Here is a 26,323-nt window from a genome sequence, read left to right on the forward strand (position 1 = left end):
CCCATTGCCAGTTAGTGTAGATCAATTTTATTAAGTTTGATTTTTAAACTGCGCTTACCTGAGAGATAGCGCTCAGGGCAATGTACATCAGTACAAAATATATACATAATAAAATCACAATTAAAATCCATAATATAAACACAACAGTAAAAACCTATACCAGTAGGATGGTGATGAACTGCCAGAAATATGCTACTGCCTTGTGGGGGAGGGGTAAGGCAGGTGAAACAGGTTTCCAGCTAAAACTGTTGCTGTCCTCAACCAAATGCCTGGTGGAACATCTCTGCCTTGCATGCCCTGCAGAACCACACTGAATCTCACAGGGCATGGATGTTATTTGACAGAGAATTCCATCAGGTTGGAGGCAGTGCCAAGAATGTCCTGGCCCTGCTCGAGAACAGCTGGATGCTTCTTGGGCCAGGGACCACCAGCAGGTTCTTATTGATCAAGTGTAACACTCTTCAGGGAGTATACCAGGGGAGGTGGGTCATCAAGGAAGCTTGATGAATAAAATATAATGTTTCTTACTGGTTAATAAAGATTTTCAAAAACTGTTTTATTTCCTCTTTTTAAAGGGGAGGGGCTTGTTTAAAGATTTGTTAAACAATTCCTCACCAAATTCTTCTCATTGCAATGACATGCAATGCAATATTATTTATGTAGCTTCCTCTACATTGGTGCTGAAGTTAAAAGCTATAATCTGATTTTGATGGGGCTTCTGAATTTGATGGCATTTCTGAATGGCATCATTTCAGAAGTAGCCCTGATAGGTGAACATAAAATAACCTTAACATTTGGGACACTTCAGAAAGACAGTCAGTACTTGGATAGGAGAGCACAAAGGAAGGAAATAGCAAACCACCTCTGCTCAGTTCTTGCCTGGATTGCCCTGTGGATGGGTCACCATGAGCCATTTGTGACTTGGCAACTTCTTCTGAAGTTGCCTCAGGACTAAACTAGACATTGTTTGAAATGCATAGCCACAGCCACACCACATTTCTTTTCTGTGTCTTCTGGTAATATTTAATTTAAGCAGATATGTGGCATAGTTGCTGTGCTCAATGCTTCTCTTCTTGGTTGACTGATAAATCCTGCGATGGACATAACCACTGGGAGTCTATATTACACTTTTAATTCTTCACTGCCCGCTCACTGGATTGTAGACAGTTATGTCCCCTATGATCTGTTCCCCCAATGCACACAAAGATCTCTGATTCCACAGGACTGGTGTCTTTATTACCTCTTTCTCACCGATACTGAGGACATCCCTCAGCCTGGAAAGATAATAAAAACAAAAAGCAGCTTTCCCCAATCTGGAGCCCTTCAGACTCATCCACATCAAAAGGGCTCAATCCATTCCCAGGATCCAAGGGTCTTTCTGTATCTCAGGGTGGAAGTCCTCCAATGCAGTGAAGGGAAGATTAAAATCAAGCCACCAGCAGCAATGGAAACCTTCAGGATGTTAGGTGATGTTCTAGTTATTCTCTCAGGCTAGGAGAGAGATAAATGAATCACCTTTTGCCACTCTGGCTGTCATTTATTTCTGAAGTGAGTCTGGAATATGCAAGGAAGAGGAGGGTCCTGGGCTCCTGGAATACCCTCTCACTCCTGCTGAAAGCCATGTTTCCTGTAAGGATACCGATAGGAGCAAAATTCTGTGCCATACCTAGTCCCTCCCTCCTTTATAGAGGCCTGAAACCTAGATAAGCATCTCTCCCCCCCCACACCTGCTTGGGGCCCTTAGTCCCAAAAGGATCCAATTAGTCTTTCCAGCTCTGAATGGAGGTGTCTTGCTTTAGCAGGGCTGCCTACTGAAGCTTTGTCATTGGATTGCAAAGGTGTAGTCATGGTAGTTTGTTGTAGCAACATAAAACAGATCCAGTGATACCCTGAAGACTAACAACAAAATTTATATTTTAATGGGAGCTTTGCTTGAGTCACATCTCATTTCCTCAAACGTGCAGAGGGAAGTGAGATGTGAATCAAGAAAACTTATATTGAAATAAATGGTAGTCTTTAAGGAGCTGTTGGAGATTTATTTTATTTTGTTGGGTTCTGAAACAGATACTTCCTTTTCTTTTGCAGAGTCAGTCCTGTAGACATTTTTTATGACAAGTACAACTGCATATCTATAAAATACTGCGGGAATATAGTTTTGATTTACTCTATCAAGAACTTCACAGTACAACAAAATAGGAGTCAAGTTGCACCTTTAAGACCAAGTTAGTTTTATTTAGAACATAAGCTTTTGGACATATGGACATATGAAGCTGCCTTATACTGAATCAGACCCTTGGTCCATCAAAGTCAGTATTGTCTTCTCAGACTGGCAGCGGCTCTCCAGGGTCTCAAGCTGAGGTTTTTCACACCTATTTGCCTGGACCCTTTTTTGGAGATGCCAGGGATTGAACCTGGGACCTTCTGCTTATCAAGCAGATGCTCTACTACTGAGCCACCATCCCTCCCCAAAAGTCAGTTATAGAATCATAGAGTTGGAACATATGAAGCTGTCTTCTACTGAATCAGACCTTCGGTCCATCAAAGTCAGTATTGTCTACTCAGACTGGCAGCGGCTCTCCAGGGTTTCAAGCTGAGGTTTTTCACACCTACTTGCCTGGACCCTTTTTAGTTGGAGATGCCGGGGATTGAACCTGGGACCTTCTGTTTACCAAGCAGATGCTCTACTACTGAGCCACTGTCCCTCCCAATGTCGGTCAAAAGGAAGGTATTTATATCTTCTGAGATATAAATACCTTCCTTTTGACCCAGGCTTAATACAATATAGTCATTAACAGACGTTCTCACATTTTGACATATTACTGTTTTATTACTTTTGCATGCTCATGCTACTCAGATCAAAGGTTTTCTCAATTTGTTCATTTTACTATTCTGTCATTGAATCTTAAATTTGCATTCTAAACCACTCCCTACCAGATAATTTTACTATACTGTGATTGGATCTTAAATTTGTACCAGTTTGCATTCTGAGCCACTGACTACCAGCTATGTGTGGCTTTGCTCACTGTACCAGATTCCGCATCTGATGAAGTGTGCTTAGAGAGCACATGAAAGCTTACGTTCTGAACAAAACTAAGTTGGTCTTAAAGGTGCACTTGACTCCTATTTTGTTCTACTACTTCAGACCAACACGGCTGATTACTTCGATCTATTCACAGTACAACACACTCAAAGCAAAAGCTGGTTTTAGTTGGTCTTCGGTATGTAGCTCCCTCTGCTGGAATCTAAGGATAATTCATCAGGGAAAATTACCTAGCTGGTAATAGCTTCTTTTGAAATGTGGGAAAAGATTATCCTGTAAGCAGCACTGTACTCAAATACCTGCACTCAATAGTAGAATCTTTGCCTTTTATAACAGTGGGCCCTTTTTACAAATTATTTTGTCCCAATGAAAGCACATTTATCCTTTTGTGACAGTGTCCATTTCCACAGATTATCTGCCCCAAGTTGAATGCTTTTGGACAGTAGGCTCTCACTGAGTCCTCACAGCATTGTGGTATGTTCAGTCACCTCCAGGGATTATCTGAATTCCCAGCTTTCATCAGAAAAAAGAAAGTCTGTAGATCCTTTCCTTTAAGAGATATAAGGAAAAAGGGATACCTTTTTGTTTTTAAATAAAAGCTGGAAAATCAGTGAACCCACTACACCTATTGTTACAACAGTATGTCAATGTAACAATATTCTACTGCTGATTTTTTTAAAAAAGACAAAGCCCTGGTGGACCAGAGGAGGGGAGAGTGGCACTGGGGCAGGGAAGCTGCTGGGAAACCTGCTGTGCAGAAGCCTTTTGCAGCCACAACAGCAACACAGAAACTACAAAATCCCATCCCTGCATGGAAGCCACCACTGTTTTCAAGATGGTGCTTCTTGTGGGAAGAGGAAAGAAGTCATTATTTGGGCAATTTCATAGAGGAGACAGAATATAAATGGAGATGCACATCTGGAAGCACATCTGACTGTTGACAGCGAAACAATGAAGATTAATAACATGCATATTTGGATACATATCCAATGTGGCTGTCATCCATCTCTACTATATTATTTCTTCATTTAGGCACACAGAAATATGTATGGGCTAACAGTCTGCTGTGAAGCCAAGCAAAACCAGAAACACTGGCCTGGTAGCAAGAAAGTGTTTTTTTCCCCCCACTCAGAGTGAGGGCATTTGCCTTCAATGATACTGTCAGGTTCTCAAATCTGGTTGGCTATTTTTTGTAATTATATTTTAAAAGTATGATTTGCAACAAACTAATCTTAGGGTTTTCTCTTCCCCTTTTACCACTTTTCCATAAAGCAAAAATCAAAGCCCATGCACTCAAATTGTTTATGCTGTTATGCTTCCTTTTTAGCCCATCAAGCACAACTCAGAATTTTTTACTAAATTAAATCAGGTTCCAGCCAAAATGTAATAAAGGCAAGGTGCTAGAGCAACAATGGCTCAACAGCATCATTCAGTTTTTTAAAAAAAATAATTCTGGTGTTTTAATTGTCTTGATGGTGTTTTTAACTGTTTTTCAAACTACCTTGGAAATGTTTGGGCCAGAAGCAGCAGTAAATTAAATAACTAAAACATATCTTGTTCAGCTGTGCTTGCATCTCTCTACTGCACTCTGATGTTTATATGGAGAAATTCCTCATAGCATTTGCTAAGAAAATGGAAGAAGTAAGCAACCAGCCTTATTCACCTACAGATTTCAGTGTGGCTTATACAAGTGCAAATGAACGAACAAATTCAGCCCCACATTTGTTTGTCTGTTTGCACAGGTCATGACTGAAACATCATGGTCAGCTCCTATTACTCCAACTTTGCAGCAGCTGCACTGGCTACAAACCAGTCTCTAGATCCAATTCAAGCTGTTGGTGCTAACCCTTAAAGCCCTTAATGGTCTGGGACCCTCACACCAGTGGGACTGCCTCACCCGTTGCAACCCACTGTACTCCTTTTGGTCATTCTCTAGAGGTATCTTGCAGGTGCCTGGCCCCCCAGGATGACTCAGTTAGCTCAGTCACCAGGGGAAGGGCCTTCTCAGTTGTGGCTCCTAATCTGTGGAATGAACTCTTAAATGACACCTATGCCTTGCTGGACTTGTCAGGTTTCTTTGGAAATTATCTTATCAGTTTGATCTAGAGTATAGACTTGCAGAGTTATGATATAGCCTCATAGTTGATAATGTGCTTGCATAGAATTGCATATTGGTGTACTAATATTTTATCTGTTGTTGCATGAGCAGTGTTTATTGGGTCTATGCTTTTTCCAGTTTTTTTTAAAATATGAAAATTATCTTCAAAGCCCCCTCCATCACTACCTGAGAACAATGGATAGTTATTTTTAAAACAATGCACAAGAGTTTTCAAGGTTATTATTCAGAGCCATTTCAGCTCATCTAGTCGCATTTCATCTACCTATATTGTCTCTGCACTTTCAAATTAGTGGGAAGCTGCTCACATCATAATACCATTATAGCTTGTACTGAACAGTGTTAAAGAGTTACAGCTCTTCAAGTTAAAGGTGCCTGTACATCAGCAGTGAGCCAAAGAGATCTCTTACATTTATTACTGACCTCCCAAGAGAACTATAAATCTTAATTAGCTGACTGTGTAAAATACTCCTGTGATAAAAGGTTAAAGGCGTGCAAGGTAGAGTTATTTATCGGTCTGGAGAATGAACAGGCAATTCAAGCAGATGTAGCACAGCACCCATTTGGATCACAGCAGCACTCCTTAAGAGTTAGTGACATCTACAGGGCAAATAACTTACTCCCTGCTTCAATTCTTCTTCCTAAAGAAAGATTGGACCATTAAGAATCAGATTAATCTGAGTTTAAAGTAAACGATTGAGTGAAACTACAGAGCAGGTTGCCATCCACAATTTGTAAAAAAAATTCCTTTGACTTCAGGGCAGTATACTTTGAACAGCAGTAGCGGAGGGACAATCAGTGCAGAAGGCAGTTGCTTTTATATCCTGCTTCGCATGTTCTAGAGCCATTCTGGCTGGTCACTGTTGGAAAAAAACTACTAGAACAGATACTCTGATCCAACAGGCTTCTTATGTTTTTACTGTATGTGCGAAACAGCCAATGTGGCTGAATAGCACCACACCATTACGTTACACAGTATACTCAAATTCAGGACTCTAAATCAAATTTCCCAGTTCCTAATGATGTTGGCTCTAAACAGAACCTAAATACCAGTTCCAAAAGCTGCAAAGACAGTTTACAAGTGCTTCTGTGATTCTACACAAAACCAAATGAGGCACCTTGGAAAACAGAAATAGTTATCAGGAAAAATGAACAGTGGGCAAAATTTATCACCTGTTTAAAGGAGGTGCTTCTCTACTGAAATCAGTTACAATATACTTGAACTGCATATTACGCATTAGCAGAGCTCCAAATAACTGGAGTTATATTTCTCAACTTTACTACTCTGTTGTCAAGAATGTGAATATTTATACATTTGTCACTTTACAGATCATTCATGCTGATGAAGTTAATGTGCAGGGGATGTATAAAATATAGCATATGGCAATGCAGCTCCTTAATGTCTGAAAGCAACAAGAAAATACCTCATTATGTGGAGAAAAGCCTGTTTGTATCCCATCTCCATTACTGATGTTTTAATGAAAAGAATGGATAGTCATGTTACAAGCAGGTGAAGACTGGCCATTATAGCCACAGAGAAAATTCGGCGGGTCGATGGCCTGCCCTGCCCCCCAACGTGGGCTAGTCCAGTCCAGGGTAGAAGGGCCCTGAGCCCTGGCTGGCATGGGAAAGGAGTGGGATAAAAATCAAATAAATAAATGGCCTGAGGAAATGGTTGCCTGTTTTGGGCAAGCAAGTGCCTGTCTTGGGTGAGTTGACATGGGTCCTGGAGAAGGCAGTGCATGGATGCGCCCAGCCCAGCAAAGCTAGGCCCAGAAAGCAGAGCTGTGGGAGACACCCAATCAAACCATGTGAACTGCTGGGCTGGCTGGGTCTTTTGCCTTCTCTCCTTTGTGGGGGTGGGGCCTGTGTGGGCCTTGGGATGGGCCCCTTGTCTATTTTTTTCTTCCCAGTCCACAGCTGGTTACAAGGTACAAAAGTTGTAAGGGCAACACAAGAGTCTGTAACAATTATGGCACATACATAAATGAGGAACCATTTCCCCTCTCAAATGTCTATGGGAGGAACTGCCCAGGCTGGTTTTCCAACGACAACAACAACCCCTTTTTTCCCTTCCCTGCCCAGTTATGCTATATACCTTTTCCTCTTTTTAATACCTTTCCTCTATTTGGTATAAAATTGGAGCAGTGTTTATTGGGTATTACCTTGAGCAGTTTCATGAGGCCTTCTAACTGAACCATGAGCTCTCTCCGGCTTTCTTGTAAAGCAGACATCCTCTGTTCCAGCTCATCCTTCCTTTGTCTAATAAACACATGTTTAAGGTTAGATAGTGAATCACTTTGCAGAGCAGCAACATACAATGAAAGCCTAAACTTACTAACCTCTCATAAGACAACCTACATGTATATTCCATGGGATTGTCTGCATTGAAGCATTTTTAATGGAGGAATATCACTCCAGTTCAGTCTGCTGGACTGTGCATCAATTGATCATTATAAATATTTATTTAAAATACATATATAACATACTTCCGAGATATTTAGAGAGACCAGAAACAATAATTTAAAACAAAAAGCACAGTAAAACTATACATATGCATTATGATTAGAGGAAAACTAAATTACAAGTCTAAATTAAGCCATCTGGCATCAATAATAGAAGCACAATTTAGAAACATCAATAATTAAAATACCCCAAGTCCAAACATTCAAGTAAACGCATTCTCAGGAGAAGGCCTTCTGAAATGAACAGATCTTATAAGCTTTCCTGAGGGCTGAAAGAGACTGGACTGATACAGAGTCAGGCAGATTATTTTACAAAGGGAGCAGCCAATGTTGTTGTTGTTCAGTTGCACAGTTGAGTCCGACTCTTGGAAACCCCATGGACCGAGTCATGACAGGCCCTCCTGTTTTCCACCATCCTCCAAAGTCTGCTGAAATTCGTGTTAGTTACATTAGTGACGCTGTCCAGGCATCTCATCTTTTCCTGTCCCCTTCTTTTGCCTTCTGTCTTTCCCAGCATTAGGATCTTCTCCAGTGAATGCTCCCTTCTCATTTGGTGGCCAAAGTATTTGAGCTTCAGCAACTAACCTTCCAGGGAACAGTCAGTGTTGATTTCCCTTAGGACTGACTGATTTGATCTTCTTGCAGTCCAAAGGGACCCTCAAGATTCTTCTCCAGCACCACAGCTCAAAAGCATCTATTCTTCTGCGCTCAGCCTTCCGTATGGTCCGACTCTCACAGCCATAAATTACTACTGGAAATACCATCGCTTTGACTATACGACCTTTTGTTGGCAGGGTGATGTCTCTACTCCTATCAGGAATTTTAAATAATCCCTAATAATCAAATGAGGCAGCTGTTCCCTGTGATGAGAAAGAGGAAAGAGTGCACTCTCTTCTGGACATTAAAGAACCCTTGTAGGCTGAGGCACTCTGTGTGCATATTATAAAACCTAGACACATAATAAATTGCTGCTTTGGGCACTAGCACTCAGAGCCATGTAACCCCTAGGGCATAACTGTATACTAGGATTATCAACTGCCAGATGAGGACTGAAAGTTATAGGAGATTTCCAGACTACAAAGATCAGTTCCCTTGGAGAAAATGACAGTTTTGGATAGTGGGCAGTATGGCATTGTACCCTGCCCCTCCCCTCACTCCACCCCCTAAATCTCCAGAAATTTTCCAACCCAGAGCTAGCAACACTACTATGCAGTTGTATTTTTACTGGACTGAGGATTTAGCGTTCATTTTGCTATTTGATAAATGTTGCACAAAGACTTACTAGAAGCATTTTTAACTGGTATTTAGTGATTTTCATTCTGAACACACATGAAGCAAGGCAGCTACTGCTTCCTCTGTCAATGCAAATTAAAAATGTAAAAAGATCTCAGTTGACAAAGCTCCCTAAGGACATTCAATGTCAGAAAATTTAAACTAAGCTATTACATTTTTAATCTGTGAAACAAAACTGAAGAAATGTTTAAGTAGAGTAGAAGTGTCAGCACAGCATAATCACTGGACATTTTTTAAGTAAAACATTCTTGCCCTATCAACGGAAGTCTTCTAAAAATGATTAAAATAGATTTTAGGCATGCTCTTCCAAAAGGGGTTGCAAAAGGATAATCAGTCTGGCACAATTTATTCATTTTGATCTCACTGTTTCTTGTTCTAGTGAGCACATGCTATGTATTACTAGCAAGTATTTTGCTAGTTAGAAGGAAGGTTGGGAGAATCATGGACTTCCCAGTATATTTGCTTATCCTTTCCCCTTTCAGCACATCTTTGGGCTGGAAAACAGGCATAAACTTACTACTTACTGAGTGATTAGATAAAATCTTGTTTTCAAACTTTTCCTTGTATACAGACTAGATACAAACTTCTAGAAAATGAAACCTGAACTTTCAAGGAAAGTGATCCAAAAGATATCTGTGAAGGAGCCATGCCCTATTCAGGTCCTTTAGTGGTTATGAGACGGTTCATAAAAAAGCAAAGGCTACATAAATGGAGCAAGGAGTAGGGCAATATAGAAAAAGGACATAGGAGAACATAGGTTGGATCCTGTGGAAAACTTCCATGAATGGAGGATGGGGAATTTTCATGAGTTTTTCACTTTGCTTTGCCCAGACCTTGGGGTCTGCCCAATGCGTTCCTGATGGCTCTGTCCAGCTGAAGCAGTATTTCAGTTGGAAATAATTTTGGGCTCCAGTTGGAAGGGAGATGTAAGGAAGCTCTGATGGAAATTCCTTCTATCGGTGGAGATTCATGAGATCCAAATCCATGTGCTTATTTAAATATTGATAAAATAAATAGGATTTCTCCCCACTTGGAAAAAACAGAATGTTTTCAAAATAATGTTCTATGTAGAACTAAATGAAACACAGTTTTTCATAACAATTATTTTCATGCTACCTAAGGAGGCGGAGTTCTGCCAGGAGAGTAGGATTCTGGGCTGCTTTCTCCGGAGTGGGCTGAGATGCCTGCTCATGTTCAAGCCGCAGCCTGTGAATCTCCTGTAAGATTTCTCTTATGGAGGAAGAGGGGAAAAAAAGAGGCAATGAGATAGTTATTTTCACTAAATAAACTTTATACACACAGCACCAAGCCAGAAATCAAATAGAAGCCTCATTCAAATGGCTGGAATCCAGGAGACATGTGGGAGCTTCACACACCCAGTGAGACTTCTGATACTCCCTTTACAAAAGCAGCCTCTTGTGCAATCAAACAAAGGGAACTTCAGGAGTGGACTCTGATGCAGTGCAAGGGCCTGTCATTGTGCATGTGCACACAAAAGGCGATGGCCACACTATATCCAAACATTGTTTTATGGAAAAAAACAATTATTCACTGAAAATTTAATTATGGCATTTTGGAGGTTCTGTTTAAATGGATGACATGGATATACTTAACAGACAGATGTTTGGTTATAAACAGGGTGTAAAGAAGGTGAACATAAGAACATAAGAGAAGTCATGTTGGATCAGGCCAATGGCCCATTAAGTCCAACACTCTGTGTCACACAGTAGCCAAAAAAATTATATACACACACACGCACACACACACTGTAGCTAATAGCCACTGACGGACCTCTGCTCCATATTTTTATCCAATTCCCTCTTGAAGCTGACTATGCTTGTAGCTGCCACCACCTCCTGTGGCAGTGAATTCCACATGTTAATCAACCTTTGGGTGAAGAAGTACTTCCTTTTATCTGTTTTAACCTGACTGCTCAGCAATTTCATCGAATGCCCATGAGTTCTTGTATTGTGAGAAAGGGAGAAAAGTACTTCTTTCTCTACTTTCTCCATCCCATGCATTATCTTTTAAACCTCTATCATGTCACCCCGCAGTCGACGTTTCTCCAAGCTAAAGAGCCCCAAGCGTTTTAACCTTTCTTCATAGGGAAAGTGTTCCAACCCTTTAATCATTCTAGTTGCCCTTTTCTGGACTTTTTCCAAGCTAGTGACCAATTTAGTCCAAGCTAGTGGACCAATTTACAGTCCAAATGTCCAAAACATGTACATTCAAGTCCCAAAGTAGTGTGGTGACAAGCCAATCGATTAAGTACTTGTTTCTTTCCAGTCTTTTTTAATTTAAAACAATTTTATTAATTTGCAATGTATTGTTATAGTATTCTTAAAAAAAAATAAAAAAATAATACAAATTGAAAACAATACATTACACTTCCCCCCCCTTCTCCTCACCTCCCCTTTTTGCCAGTGTTTACTTAAAATTGTAAAAAAAACCCCACAAGGTAACTTAACAAATCAAGAATCTCCATTTTAAAACTTTATAACAATAAGAAATAAATAAAAACAAGAAATAAGAAAAGTTAACTCTATAAGTTCATCTTCATTTTTCTCCTTTCACCTTAAACTCAAAGAAAAAAGAAATTTTCCCTTCATAGACTTTAGTCCATTATTCCACCACACTTCAGCTATTATCAAAAATCACTAAATATCCCTTTACTTTCCATTGTTTTTCAACGTAATTTTGAAATTTATCCCATTCCTTTCTGAACTCCAAATCATAGTCTTTTAAGATTCTTGTAAGTTTGTCCATTTCACTCCATGACATAATTTTTAAAATCCAATCCCATTTTTCTGGTATTTTATCTTGCTTCCATAACTGCACATATAATGTCCTTGCAGCTGAAAGCAGATACCACACCATCGTTCTGTCTTGTTTCGGAAAGCTTTCCATTTGTAATCCCAACAAAAAAGAGTCTGGAGACCTCTTGATGTCATAACCTAAAATTGCTGACATTTCTTTCTGAATCATTTGCCAAAATTGTTTTATTTGATTTATTTATTTATTTGTAATTTATATCCCGCCCTTCCCACTAGATGGCTCAGGGCGGCCACCTTTTACTTTTTCACAAGTCCACCACATACGGTAGAAAGATCCATGTTTTTTACATTTCCAGCATCTGTCTGACACCTGATTATTCATTTTTGCCAGTTTCTTAGGTGTCATGTACCATCTATACAGCATTTTAAAACAATTTTCTTTAATGTTGTAACATGTCAATATCTTCATAGAGTTCTTCCATAAATACTCCCAAGATCCCATTTGTATTTCTTTGTTAAAACTGATTGCCCATTTTATCATTTGAGATTTAACTACTTCATCTTCTGTAGACCACTTCAATAGTAATTTTTAAATCCTTGAAGTCAACTTTTCCTTATCTCCCAACAGCATTCTTCCCAATTCTATTTGCTCCTGTCTTATACCTTCATTTTTAATGTCCTGTTCTACCAAGGTCTTAATTTGTTGTAGTTGAAACCAATTATATTTGTATTGTAATTCTTCAGCTGATTTTAGTTCCACTTTTCCTTCATGTATTTTTAATAGTTGATTATACGTTAACCACATCCCTTCATCTGTTTTTGAGGATAATTTTATTACTTCAGTTGGCACAATCCAGAACAGCTTTCTCTAATCACCATATTTTTTATATTTTAACCAAGTACTTAGCAGATTTTTTCTTATATAATGGTGTGAGAAAAAACCATCCATCTTATTTTTCCCATAAAACATATAAGCATGCCAACCAAAAATATTTCCATGGCATTCTAGAACCAACAGTTTCTTATTTAATAACATCATCCATTCTTTAATCCATACCAAACGCACTGCATCATGATACAATTTTAGATCCGGTAACTGGAAACCTCCCCTTTTTTTTGCATTGGTTAAGATTTTTATTTTGATCCTTGGTTTTCTCCCAGCCCATACAAATTCTGAAACTTTTCTTTGCCATTTGCTAAATTGTTTATTGTCCTTCATGATTGGAATTGTTTGAAATAAAAACATAATTACTGGTAGAACATTCATTTGAATTGCAGCGATTCTGCCCAGCATAGACAAGTTCAATTTGTTCCATTTTATCAAGTCTTCATCAATTTTCCGCCAAAGCTTTTCATAATTATTTTTATCATAATTTAACCTCTTGACTTCACCAGCATGTTGGCAATGCCAGGGAAGTGAAGCGGGGCTAAGCCACATGATCTGGGTATGTCCGGTGCTGCTTGATTTCTGGGGCGATATACTCAGGTGGATAAACCGCGTATTGGGAGGTCAGCACAGATTCACAGCCATGCAAGTTCTTTTAAACCACTTCCCCTCAACATGGGTGTTGTCTCGCCCACAGCGATATTGGGGATTTCGGGCACTGATGACGGCAAAGAGGATAATCATGCAGATGTGGAGAACGGATTTTTCAGGAACCGTAGCGCAATGGTTAGAGGACATGCTGCGATTGGCGGTGGATGAAAGGCTGGTCTACCGACGAATGATGCAACAACAACAATTCAAGGACATTTGGGCACCATTTTTGGCGGCTGTCAATAATTTACAGGGTCCGGGATGTGATTTTGAACATAGTTCCCTCTAGGCTGTGGGGGCCAAGGTGGTCCAGAGAGCTATATCAAGTATTAGGCATACAATAGGCAGTGATAGATAAGTATGGGCAACAAGGGTGACGGGTCACAGGGTGTTGGATGCGTGGATAATTATGAACTACGTAATTTTTGTTTGTTTAATTGTTAAATACTTATTATTACTATGGATCTGTTATATATACAAATCTCAATAAATGATGAATGTTGGAAAAAAAATAATTATTTTTATACAAATCTATATTTTTCATGGTAACTTCCACACCTAAATATTTTACTTTTGAAGTGACCTCACACTCTGTTACACTTTGCAGTTCTTCCTGTTGACGCTTTGTCATATTAGACCCATGCCAGTCCGGTTTCCGCCCGGGCCATGGGACGGAGACAGTCTTGGTTGCCCTCATGGATGACCTCCGGCGACACCTGGATCGAGGCGGCTCGGCGGTACTGCTGCTTCTAGACCTATCGGCTGCGTTCGATATGGTCGATCATCGGCTGCTGACCCGCCGTCTCGCCAACGCAGGAATTCGGGGGCTAGCCTTACAGTGGCTCTCCTCCTTCCTTGAAGGTCGGGGACAAAGGGTGGCAATTGGAGGGGAACTATCTCAGAGACACCTACTTAATTGTGGGGTGCCTCAGGGGGCAGTTCTCTTCCTGATGTTGTTTAACATCTATATGCGCCCCCTTGCCCAGATTGTCCGGGAGTTTGGGCTGGGTTGTCACCAGTACGCTGATGACACCCAGCTCTATCTATTGATGGATGGCCGGACTGGAGATGTCCCTATAAATCTGGATTGGGCATTACAGGCCGTGGCTGGCTGGCTCAGGCTGAGTGGACTGAAGCTGAATCCAGCGAAGACTGAGGTCCTTTGTGTAGGCTGCGGTGGGCCAGGAGGGGAGATCTCACTACCAGCCTTTGATGGTGCGTCATTGATACCAGTGTGCAGGGTCAAGAGCTTGGGAGTGCTACTGGAGCCTTCCTTGTCAATGGAAGCCCAGATAGCTGCCACTGCTAAATTAGGAGGGTGAGGCAGTTGGCTCCCTTCTTGGAGCGTAGCGACCTGGCAACTGTGATCCACGCAACGGTCACCTCGAGACTAGACTACTGTAATGCCCTCTACATGGGGCTGCCCTTATACCGAACGCGAAAACTGCAGTTAGTGCAGAACGCGGCAGCCAGGCTGTTAGTGGGACTACTTCGGTGGGAACATGTGCAGCCTAGGCTGCGGGAGCTGCACTGGCTGCCAGTTGTGTATCGAGTTCGTTATAAGGTGCTGGTTATTACCTTTAAAGCCCTATACGGCCGAGGACCTGCCTACCTTAGGGACTGCCTCTCCCCATATGTTCCCCAGAGAGCACTGAGATCCAGTTCCCAAAATCTTTTAAAAATCCCTGGACCAAGAGAGTCTAGATTGAAAACAACGAGAGAGCAAGCCTTCTCAACAATGGCTCCCCGATGGTGGAATCAACTCCCAGAGGAGGTACGAGCCCTGCGGGACCTGAATCAGTTTCGCAGGGCTTGCAAAACCTCCCTCTTTCAGCTCGCTTTTATGATGGAACCTGGCTAAATTGATTTTTAGCCATCCTATACATGTTTCTGAATTGTAGCACCTTAATTAATAACTCATAATGGCTAACTGCTCTATCAAATTTTTAACTTAATTTATAAATGTAATTCAACTGTATTTTAATCTGTTTTATTGTACTGATTGTATTTTATTGAAATCATAGTTACACCATGTCCTGTGAGCCGCCCTGAGCCTGCCTTCGGCGGGGGAGGGCGGGATACAAAAATAAATTTATTATTATTATTATTATTATTATTACACAAAATTTTTGATTTTTCTTTATTTATATAAAAGCCTGCCAATTCTCCATACTCCTGTATTTTACGGAGCAGCAATGGTGTCACATATAAGGGATTTTTATTGATAAACATTACATCATCAGCAAATGCTCTGTATTTATAAGAAAAAACTTTCAATTTCAACCCCTCTATTTCTTTATCATCTTGATTTTGCCTAAGCAAAATCTCTAATGTCATTATAAATATCAATGGAGATAGAGGGCAGCCTTGCCTTGTTCCTTTACCAATTATCATTTTTTCCGTCAAATCTGCATTTATACCGAGTCTTGCTTGTTGCTCAGTATATATCGCCTTAACCATTCTTATAAAATCTTCTCCTAATCCCAATTTCTCCATCACTGCAAACATAAAATCCCAATTCAGATTGTCAAAGGCCTTCTCTGCATCTGCAAAAAATAGTGCCACTTCTTTTTCAGGATGCTTCTCATAATATTCAACAATATCTATAACAGTTCTGATATTATCGCTAATTTGTCTCTTGGGAAGAAATCCTGCTTGTTCCTTTTTGATAAAATTATTCAAATGCTGTTTGAGTCATTCTGCTATAGTATCCTAGCATATATTTTGTAGTCATTGTTAAGTAATGAAATTGGTCTGTAATTTTTTACATTTGTTGTATCTCTATCTTCTTTTGGTATCAACGAAATTGTTGCTTCCTTCCATGTATTTGGTATTATCCCGTCAATCCTTATAATATTCATCAACTTCTGAAGTTTCAGTACTAACGTCTCTACGAGGACTTTGTAGAATTTTGTTGTAAAACCATCTGGACCCGGTGCCTTTCCCATTTTAATTGAATTTATAGCTGCTTCAACTTCAGTTTTTTCAATTGGTTCATTTAATACCTTTTCCTTATTTTCTGTTAAGGGATTTATTTGAATTTTCTGTAAATATGCATCTATTTTTCTTTTCTCCACCTTTTGAGCTTGAAATAACTTAGCATAGTATTTATAAAATTCCCTTTTAATTCCTGCTTGGTCAACAATTTCTTTACCTCCCAATACAATTTTGTTCACAAATTTATTTTCCCTTTTTTTTCATTTGCCAAGCCAGGTATTTTCCAGGCTTATTTGCTCCTTCAAAAGATTTCTGTTGCAGTCTCTTAAGGTTTTATTCTACCTCTTTATTCAACCAATGTCTCAATTGATTCCCTTATTATTTTCTTTTTTCCTGGTCTTTTTTAAAGTTCCTTTTCCTTTTTCCCACTCTCTTTTTGAATGTCCAACATTTGTTTCTCTTTGGCTCTCTTATCTTTATTATTCATTGTAATTAAAATACCTCTCATTACTATTTTCTATGCGTCCCACACAGTTTAGAATTGAATGTCCTCCTTTTCATTTATTTGGAAGAAAACTTTAGTTTCCTTTTCTAGAGACACAACTATCACAGTTTTCTGTAGCAAATCTTCATTTATTCTCCATCTCCTAGTCTTTTTCACACTCTTTGCCAACCACATCATTGGATTGTGATCAGCCCCAACTTTAGGAAGAATCTCTAATTTTTCGTCATAAGTCCATGATCTTTTGTAGTCCATAACATATCAATTCTTGAGAAAGAGTTATGTGTAGCTGAAAAAAATGTGCAATCACGCACCTTAGGATTAAATTTCCTCCAGATATCTTCCAAGCTTTCTTGTTTCACTAAGTCAAAAAATGACTTTGGTAACTTCCCCTCCTTATTTTCCCCCCTGATCTATCTAAATCATTAATAATTGTTCCATTGAAGTCTCCCATTACCATTATTTGTTCATAAGTCACTTGGTCTAATTGTTGCACAATGTCTTTAAAGAAGGAGTCTTTCGCCCCATTTGGGGCATACAATCCCAACAACAATCTCCTTTTATCATTCATTGTCACTTCCACAGCTAGATATCTTCCTTCATTGTCCTTAAAAATCAATTTTGGATTCAGTTCCTGTTTAACATAAAAAAAATCACTCCCCTTTTTTTCTCCTTCGCCAAGGAAAAAAATTCTTTACCCAATTGGTTGTTCCATAAAAATTTATAATCCAATTGTTTAATATGTACTTCTTGTAAACAAATTATATTACATTTTTGTTTCTTGATCCAATGAAATGTAGCCTTTCTTTTTTGCAGTGAATTTAGTCCATTTACATTCCAAGATATTAATTTATAATCCATAATGATGCTTCTTTTATTCTGTATTTCCAAATCCCACATTTCTTCAAAAAATCTCCTCAATTGCTGTACATTTGTATTGTAATCCTCCTTCCTCCATGTTCAAAACTTAGACCTTCAGGCAGTATCCATCTGTATCTCACTTCGTTCTCCCGCAGCTTGTCAGTTAATTTTTTGTACAATCTTCTGCCATTTATAACCTTTCTTGGCAGCTCTTTCATGATTCTTACTCTGCTTCCATCAATTTCCAATGTATTCTCAAATTGTTTTCTTAAGATCTTTCCCACCATGTCTCTTGAAATAAATTTTATTACCACATCTCTTGGTAGTTTGTTTTTCTTGTCAAACGATGAATTGACCCTGTATATGTAATCAAAAAGATAGCTAGATTAATCAGGTTCTATTTCCAAAAACTCAGCAATAATGCTTATTATATATGTCTTTAAGTCAGCTCCTTCATTCTCAGGTACTCCTCTCAGACATATCTGATTTTCCATTAACTTACAGTCTTGCAGAACTACTTTCTCTTGCAATTTGTTAATCATGGAATCTTGATCCTTCACCTTATTTTCAACCACATGCACTTTATTTAATGTTACTTGTGAATCCTTTCTGAGATCCTCAATTTCTTTTTTAATTTCTGTCTTCACCACTTCTGCACTTGTTTCAATATCTTTTTTAGTTCTTTAATTAACTGCTTCTTATTGTCCATTATTAGACATTTCATCACTTTGACCAGTCTTGCCTCCATAGCATCCAGTTGGTCTTGTATTTTAGGCATTATGCCTTCCTCAAATGAACCAGTCCTTGCACGTGTCTGTTTTGGTGCTGGCTTATGATCAGACATTGCTGTTTTCCCACTACCAAAATAGGCTCTTAAGTTGATCTCACCAAATTCAAATTAAACCACAGGATCTTATAGATTAGGAAATGCCCTTTTCTGCAAACCCAAAATCTCTGTTCTCAGGGCTTCCTAACTTGAAATATTATTTTTTAAAGTTTTAAAAATGCACGAAATGCACGATTTTTCAGACCCTTTTGAAAGTTTTTTCCTTTTTCACCAAAAAGCCACCAAAATTAGTTCCAATATTATAATCCAATATGTTTCACTTTGTAATCATGATATCTGCTGGCTCCACTAAATTTTAAAGTCTCATTCTATTTTCTTGAATATTTAAATTTTTTGACCTTCCTTTAATGGCCACCACAATTTCTCTATGGTTTTCAAGTCCTAGTAAAGGACAGGAGATTTAAAAGTTCCCTTCTTCTAATGGCTCCTTCCTGCTTTTCTTGCCATGAAGTCACGTTCTCAATGGTTGAGAGATCTTGCGATACTTGTATGACACCACTTCCTGTGACGTCTTCCAGTTCAGCAAATCAGTGACGATGGGATTTTTTTGCAGAAACCGCAAGTATTCCAAACAATAGTTGTTTTTCGTCTTTTAACTTTGCTTCTTAAATTCCAAAAGTCCCAAAATTACCCCCTTCTCTTCTTTACAACTTTAGAATGTTATAGTTAAGTCCAAATTTTAATCTTTATCTCGAATAAGCTTCATTTTAGTCCCGGAATGAAAGATAAAGATCTTCTTACCTTGCTGCCAAATATACCCCTCTCAACACTGTTCTTTCCAAAGATTATATTTAGATATTAAAATAGTCCAAAGAAAACGTGAATCACGATGAATTTAAGTCAATTTAATGACCACGGAAGCCCTCTTTAGACGTTGGAATGCAATTCTTCGCCGGGGACTCTTCAAAGCCTAAAAGGAACCCCACCGGGACTCCTCGTAAGCCAAAGTAAATCCCCTCAGAATTCTCCTAAGCATGTCTTGGCCTTTCCCCTTCACTGAGAAAAGTAGGCAGCAGCTGTTGGGGTCGCCTTCTCTGCCCAGAACAGAGGCTCTGGTCCGTTCCTCTTAGAGAAGCAGCTTAATTCTCCATGATCCAACCCCGGAATTCCTGGACTTTTTCCAATGCTATAATATCCTTTTTGAGGTGCGGTGACCAGAACTGCACACAGTATTCCAAATGAGACCACACCATCGATTTATACAGGGGCATTATGATACTGGCTGATTTGTTTTCAATTCTTCCTAATAATTCCCAGCATGGTGTTGGCCTTTTTTATTGCAGTAGCACACTGTGTTGACATTTTCAGTGAGTTATTTACCAGGACCCCAAGATCTCTCTCTTGGTCAGTCTCTGCCAGTTCACACCCCATCAACTTGTATTGGTAGCTGGAATTCTTGGCCCCAATGTGCATTACTTTGCACTTGGCCACACTGAACCTCATCTGCCACGTTGACGCCCACTCACCCAGCCTCAACAGATCCCTTTGGAGTGCCTCACAATCCTCGCTGGTTCTCACCACCCTGAACAATTTAGTGTCATCTGCAAACTTGGCCATTTCACTGCTCACTCCCAACTCCTGATCATTAATGAACAACTTAAAGAGCATGGGAACCAGTACTGAGCCCTGCAGCACCCCCCTACTTACCGTCCTCCACTGCGAAGATTGCCCATTTATAGTCACTCTCTGCTTCCTATTAATTAGCCAGTTTTTGATCCACAAGAGGACCTGTCCTATTACTCCATGACTCTCGAGCTTTCTAAGGAGCCTTTGATGAGGAACTTTATCAAAAGCTTTCTGGAAGTCAAGGTAAACAACATCTATTGGGTCTCCTTTGTCCACATGTTTGTTTACCCCCTCAAAGAAATGTAACATGCTGAGTCTTCTTCAATAACCCGTGTTCATCAATGTGCCTACTCATTCTGTCCTTGATAATGGTTTCTACCAACTTTCCCGGTATTGAAGTCAGACTGACTGGCCTGTAATTTCCCGGATCTCCTCTGGAACCCTTTTTAAAGATGGGGGTGACATTTGCTACCTTCCAGTCCTCAGGAACAGAGGCAGATATCAATGAAAGATTACATATTTTTGTCAGGAGATCCACAAGTTCTACTTTGAGTTCTTTCATAACTCTTGGATGTATGTCATCTGGACCAGGTGACTTATTCATTTTTAATTCGTCTATCAGTTGTAGGACCTCCTCTCTTGTCACCTCAATCTGACTCATATCTTTCAACACCCCTTCCAAAATTAGTGGTTCTGGAGTGGGCAAACACTTCTCATCTTCCACAGTGAAGACAGAAGAAAAAAAATGCATCCAGCTTCTCAGCCATTTCCCTATCCTCCTTCAGTAATCCTTTTACCCCTTGGTCATCCAAGGGCACCACTGCCTCCCTGGCTGGTTTCCTGCTTCTAATATATTTGAAGAAATTTTTATTGTTGGTCTTTATGTTTTTTGCAATATGCTCCTCATAGTCCCTTTTTGCCTGCCTGATCACAGTTTTGCATTTGACTTGCCACAGCCTGTATTCCCTTTTATTAATCTCACTTGGACTAGCTTTCCACCGCTTAAAGGAGTCCTTCTTACTTTTTACAGCTTCCATTACTTTGTTCGTTAACCATGCAGGCCTTTTCTTATACCTGTTTGTGCCTTTCCTAACTTGTAGTATATATTTTATCTGAGCTTCTAGGATCGTAGTTTTAAATAGCCTCCAAGCTTCCCCAAGCGTTTTGACTGTATTTACCTTTCCTTTCAGTTTCCTCTTCACATGCCTCCTCATCTCAGAGAATTTACCCCTTTTAAAGTTAAAAGTGGTTGTGCTGGTCTTTTGGGGCAACTCTCTACTTATACAAATGGTGAAATCAATGTTATGGTCACTGCTCCCAAGCGGTGCGATCACTTTTACATCTCTCACCAAGTCTTGGGCATTACTTAGGACCAAATCCAGGATCGCCCCACCCCTGGTAGGTTCTGAGACCATCTGCTCCATAGCACAGTCATTGAGAGCATCAAGAAACTCAATCTCTTTCTCTCGACTAGAACACATATTGACCCAATCAATCTGCGGGTAGTTAAAATCACCTACTACGACACAGTTTTTACATTTAGCCACTATCTTTAATCCTTCCATCATATTATAACCATCCTCTATCTTTTGATTTGGTGGGCGATAACAAACTCCCATAGTTAAATTTCCTTTTGGGCCCTCTATTTCCACCCAAAGCATTTCTAGAAGGGAATCTAATTCTCTGACCTCAGTCTTACTGGACCGTATACCCTCTCTGACATACAGAGCCACCCCACCTCCAACCCTTCCCTCTCTATCCTTCCGATATAACATATCCAGGAATCACCGTGTCCCACTGATTCTCCTCATTCCACCAAGTTTCTGAAATTCTCATGTCTATGTTTTCTCCCAACACTAAACATTCCAACTCACCAATTTTACTTCAAACACTTCTAGGATTTGCATACGAACATCTATAATTTCCCAGGCATTCTAGGCCCGCAATCTTCCTCCTGCCGCCTCGAGACTTTGGCAGACACTCCATACTGTTTGTCACCATCTCAGTGGACAACTCTGATCCATTACCCAGTAGAAAAGTAACAGTTAACCCTTCATCTCTTTGAGACGAGTCCTCCCGAACCAGAGACATTTCATCTCCTGTCGGTTTTCCCCCAAGATTTAGTTTAAAAACTGCTCTGCCACCTTTTTGATTTTAAGCGCCAGCAGCCTGGTTCCATCTGGGGACAAGTGGAAACCGTCTTTTTTGTCCCGCTTGTTCCAGAAAGCATCCCAGTGCCTAACAAACTTAAACCCTTTCTCCTTACAACATCTCATCCACACATTGAGACTTCTAATTTGTGCCTATCTCTCCTGCCCTGCACGTGGAACAGGTAGCACTTCTGAGAAGGCTACCTTGGAGGTCCTGGCCTTAAGTCTCCCGCCTAGCTGCCTAAATTTTTCCTCCAGGACCTCATGACTGCATTTCCCCACATCGTTGGTGCCAACATGCACCATGACCACTGGCTCCTCCCCAGCACTGTCTATCAGCCTATCTACAACACGCGTAATGTCCGCTACCTTTGCACCAGGCAGGCAAGTCACCATATGGTTAGTACGCGGTTTTGCCACCCAGCTGTCTACTTGCCTAAGGATCGAATCACCAACAACCAAGACCCCCCCTCTCTCCCTGCCCAGGGATGGTTCCTTGGTGCCAAAGGATTCCCGCTCACCAACTGAAGAAGAGGTCCCTTCTGAGGGCGCATTCCCCTTCATTCAGCACGGTGCCCTGTTCCCTCTCGACCTTCATGCTCCCTAGCATCAACAGGGCTGCCACGTTCAGAGCGGAGGTTCATCTAATACGCCCCCGAGAGTCTTCCCCAAGTGCCTAACTTACCGTCTCTGCTTCTCCAGGTCAGTCATCTCGGCCTCAAGGCTATGAACTCGTTCCCTGAGGACTAGGAGCTCCTTGCATCGAGCACACACCCAAGACTTCTGTCCTATGCATAGATAGTCATACATGTGACACTCAGTGCAAAACACTGGAAAGCCCCACCCGCCTGCTGGCATTCTACCTTCATGATAGCTTTTAAAAAAAAATACAGTCCCTGTTAAATCCTGTTTGTTTATGTGGCTCCCCTTCTGGAAGGTCAACTTACCTTATTGGGAGCACAAGGAAATTAGGGATCTGGGTTCCTGGTCCTTACAGAGCCCCCAGGCTAAGAGCCACAGGCCAAGAGCCCTTTAGCTCTCTGGCAAGGCGCAGTTTAACAATGCAAAGACGGTGGGGAACACAGCCACTCCTAATCCATCAGCAACAATCACCTTTCACTTTCAGCCCACTCACCAAACAAACAGCAGTTCCCCAGCAACCACAAAACTCAGAATTTTCAGTAGTCACACAAATTCAGAAATTATCAGCAACTTCCCCAGCTGCTCACTCTTAGTTATTCAGTTATTCTCTGCTCTATCTCAGAGCTTCTCTGCTCTCTCTCAGAACTCTCTGAAAAGGTGTTACAGAGGGACTATAATGATGGAAAGTGGACACTTGGGAAGGGAGCAATAGAAGCAGAGTAGAATATGTATCACATAGTAGAATATGTAGAAACATAGTAGAAGACTAGGTTTTTGTGAGAGACCTAGACATTTGGGAGAGGAGATGGCTGAGGAAGCAAGTCAGAAGGGTATCTCCTGGTTATCGCTAATGTTTGCTGAAATAGAAAAATTTAAAAAAAATGGAGCACTGAAAAAACGTTATGAAATATTTTCTTTTAGAATGGGTGAATTGCTTCTTAAGACAAGGTTTTTCACACTTAAAATTTATGGCATGAAAAAATTACGGGAATACTGAAAATATAAACACATTTTCCTTTTGGGCTAAAAGACAAAGCTTTACTCAAAATGTGTATTATAAATCTTTTATGCAAGATGATATACACCATACGATAATGATAACAATTCCTATGTATACTGTAGACATATATATTAAGGGTTTTTTTGTTAAATGTAGATAATTTTCACAACAGTTACTATGCTATAATGTGTATTAAGATAATGTATTTTTAAAAATGAAAGAATTAAAAATGAAATAATTTAGTTTTCAATGTTATAAGAGTTTAACTTAATTTCTAGATATGCTGGTAGTCTTCCCTATTGTGTCTGTATGAGAATTTCTGTCCAAACAAAACACTTCCTTTTGTTTACTACAGAATTCATTTTCTATCTTCAAATGCCAAAAAATACACTTTGGTAGGAAAGGGTGTATTGGTTTGTAGCTCTTTCTCAAGTGTTAGTTATCCTTTCACTAGTTCTTATAGAAAACAAAAACATTTGCACTTTTAAATTCCATAAATATGTCAAACAGTACAATTTTGTATGTTAGCTAAGTTAAAAATGCTGCATTTTATGTTGTCTGTGTGAGACTGCAATATTAAGAAGGGGACTAAAAACAAATCAGTCACTATCATAATGCCCCTGTATAAATCTATGGTGCAGCCTCCTTTGGAATACTGTGTACAGTTCTGGTCACCACACCTCAATAATGATATTATAGCATTGGGGAAGTGCAGAAAAGGAAAACTAAAATGATTAAGTGGATGGAATACCTTCCCTATGAAGAAAGGTTAAAGAAGTTAGGGCTCTTTAGCTTGGACAAATGGAAGGGTGACATGATAAGAGGTTTACAAAATTATGCATTGTATAGGGAAGGCAGAGAAAGAATTACTTTTCTGCCTTTCTCACAATACAAGAACTTGTGGGCACTCAATGAAATTAAGGTTTCAGTAGATTTAGAATGGATAAAAGGAAATACTTCTTCACCCAAAGAGTAATTTACACATGGAATTCACTGTCACAAGAAGTGGTGGCGGCTGCAAGCATAGACAGCTTCAAGAAATCATTGGATAAAAATATAGAACAGAGGTCCATGAATGGCTATTAGCCACAAGGTATAGATAAAACACTATGTCTGGGGCAGTGATGCTCTGTATTCTTGGTGCTTGGGTGGTAACAGTAGGAGAGCCTCTAGAGTTCTGATCCCGCTATTGTAATTCATGATACCACCTAGGTTTTGGCCACTGTGTAACACAGACTGTTGAACTGGATGGGGCCATTGTTCTGATCCAACATGGCTTCTTTTATGTTCTTAAAGTAATTATTACATGTATTTCAATTTTACCTCAATTTCCATCCCCCACCATGGCTTCACACTTTGCAGAAATTGTACATATATAGTTTTGATAACAATATTCTGTTACTGTCCATTTGGCTCCTTTGACTGCTGTATTTTTAAAGTGTGGCCCTTAAATAATTTAACTTTGAAATTTTATTTATTTTCAAATATTAAATATTAAACATTCAAATATTAAATATTAAAATACCACTATAAAAATTGCCCAAGCATGTGGTTATCCTCCACAGCCCAACCTAAGCCATTCATCTTTGCATGCCATGTGGAAACCAAACAAGCCTGGTAAGGCACGGGTGTCATCTGGCAGTGCATTCCACAGGGTAGGAGCCACAAGTGAGAAGGTCCTTCCCCTCATGAAAGCTAACCAAGTCAACCTGGGGCAGGCACCTGCAAAAGGCCCTAGTCAATGACCAAAGGGAGTAGGGGGCTATAAAAGGAGAGGCAGTCCTATAGGTTTGAGGTCCCAGACCATTAAGGCATTAAAGGTTAACACCAACACCTTGAATTGGTTCTGGAGACTAACTCGTACCCAGTGCAGCTGCTGCAGAATTAGAGTAATATAAACCTGCCATTTCCAAAACACTTTCAAGGGTAGCTCTATGTACAGTGAATTGCAGTTGTTCAATCTGGAGGTGACTGTTGCATGGATTAATGCAGCAAGGTCTGACTCAGACAAACAGGGAGCCAGTTGGTAGGCCTGGTGTAGGCGAAAAAACACTGACTGTGCTATGCACTCTTATTTATTCAGTAATAAGCAGAATCCAACCACATCCCAAGTCTACAGCTGTCAACCAGACACCATCAAGTCTTGGGAATGACCCTCAAGCTAGCAGCCTTTCCCACTCACATGACCACCATCTTGGATGGATTTACTTCAGCCAGCTCCCCCTGAATCATTGGACTACTGCCTACAGGCAGTGGAATCCTGCTGAGAGCATTGCTGCCAGCTGTTTATCCAGCAGGAGGAAGAGCTGAGTGTCATCAGCATAATAACAACACCCAACTCCAAACCTCCTGATGATCACAACAAGAGGGTCCATATATATGTTAACTAAAATTGGAAAGAGGATTGAACCCAGTGGGACCCCACAATTCAGGTCTCATTGGGAAGATCTCTCCTCCCCAATAGCAACCCTCTGAGAGTGTCCCTGGAGGAATGAGGAGAACCAGCTAAGTGCAGTTCCCCTTAAACCCATCAGGACCAAATGGTCAACTGTATTGAATGCTGCTGGTAAATCCAAAAGAATCAACAGGTCAG

General features: G+C 40.1%; 1 protein-coding gene across 1 annotated transcript in view; it reads right to left on the reverse strand.

Moving 5' to 3' along the window:
* The window catches only part of DTNA (dystrobrevin alpha), a 297,236-nt gene that overhangs the window by 18,079 nt on the left and 252,834 nt on the right, over nucleotides 1-26,323 (reverse strand). The window contains exons 16-17 of the mRNA XM_060243836.1: nucleotides 10,031-10,144; nucleotides 7,322-7,418 (exon numbers count right to left, since the gene is read on the reverse strand). Of these exons, the coding sequence (XP_060099819.1) occupies nucleotides 7,322-7,418; nucleotides 10,031-10,144 (211 nt within the window). The remainder of the gene's footprint in view (nucleotides 1-7,321; nucleotides 7,419-10,030; nucleotides 10,145-26,323) is intronic.

This window comes from Heteronotia binoei, chromosome 7, assembly GCF_032191835.1.
Source record: "Heteronotia binoei isolate CCM8104 ecotype False Entrance Well chromosome 7, APGP_CSIRO_Hbin_v1, whole genome shotgun sequence".
In the NCBI taxonomy this organism is placed as follows: domain Eukaryota; kingdom Metazoa; phylum Chordata; class Lepidosauria; order Squamata; family Gekkonidae; genus Heteronotia; species Heteronotia binoei.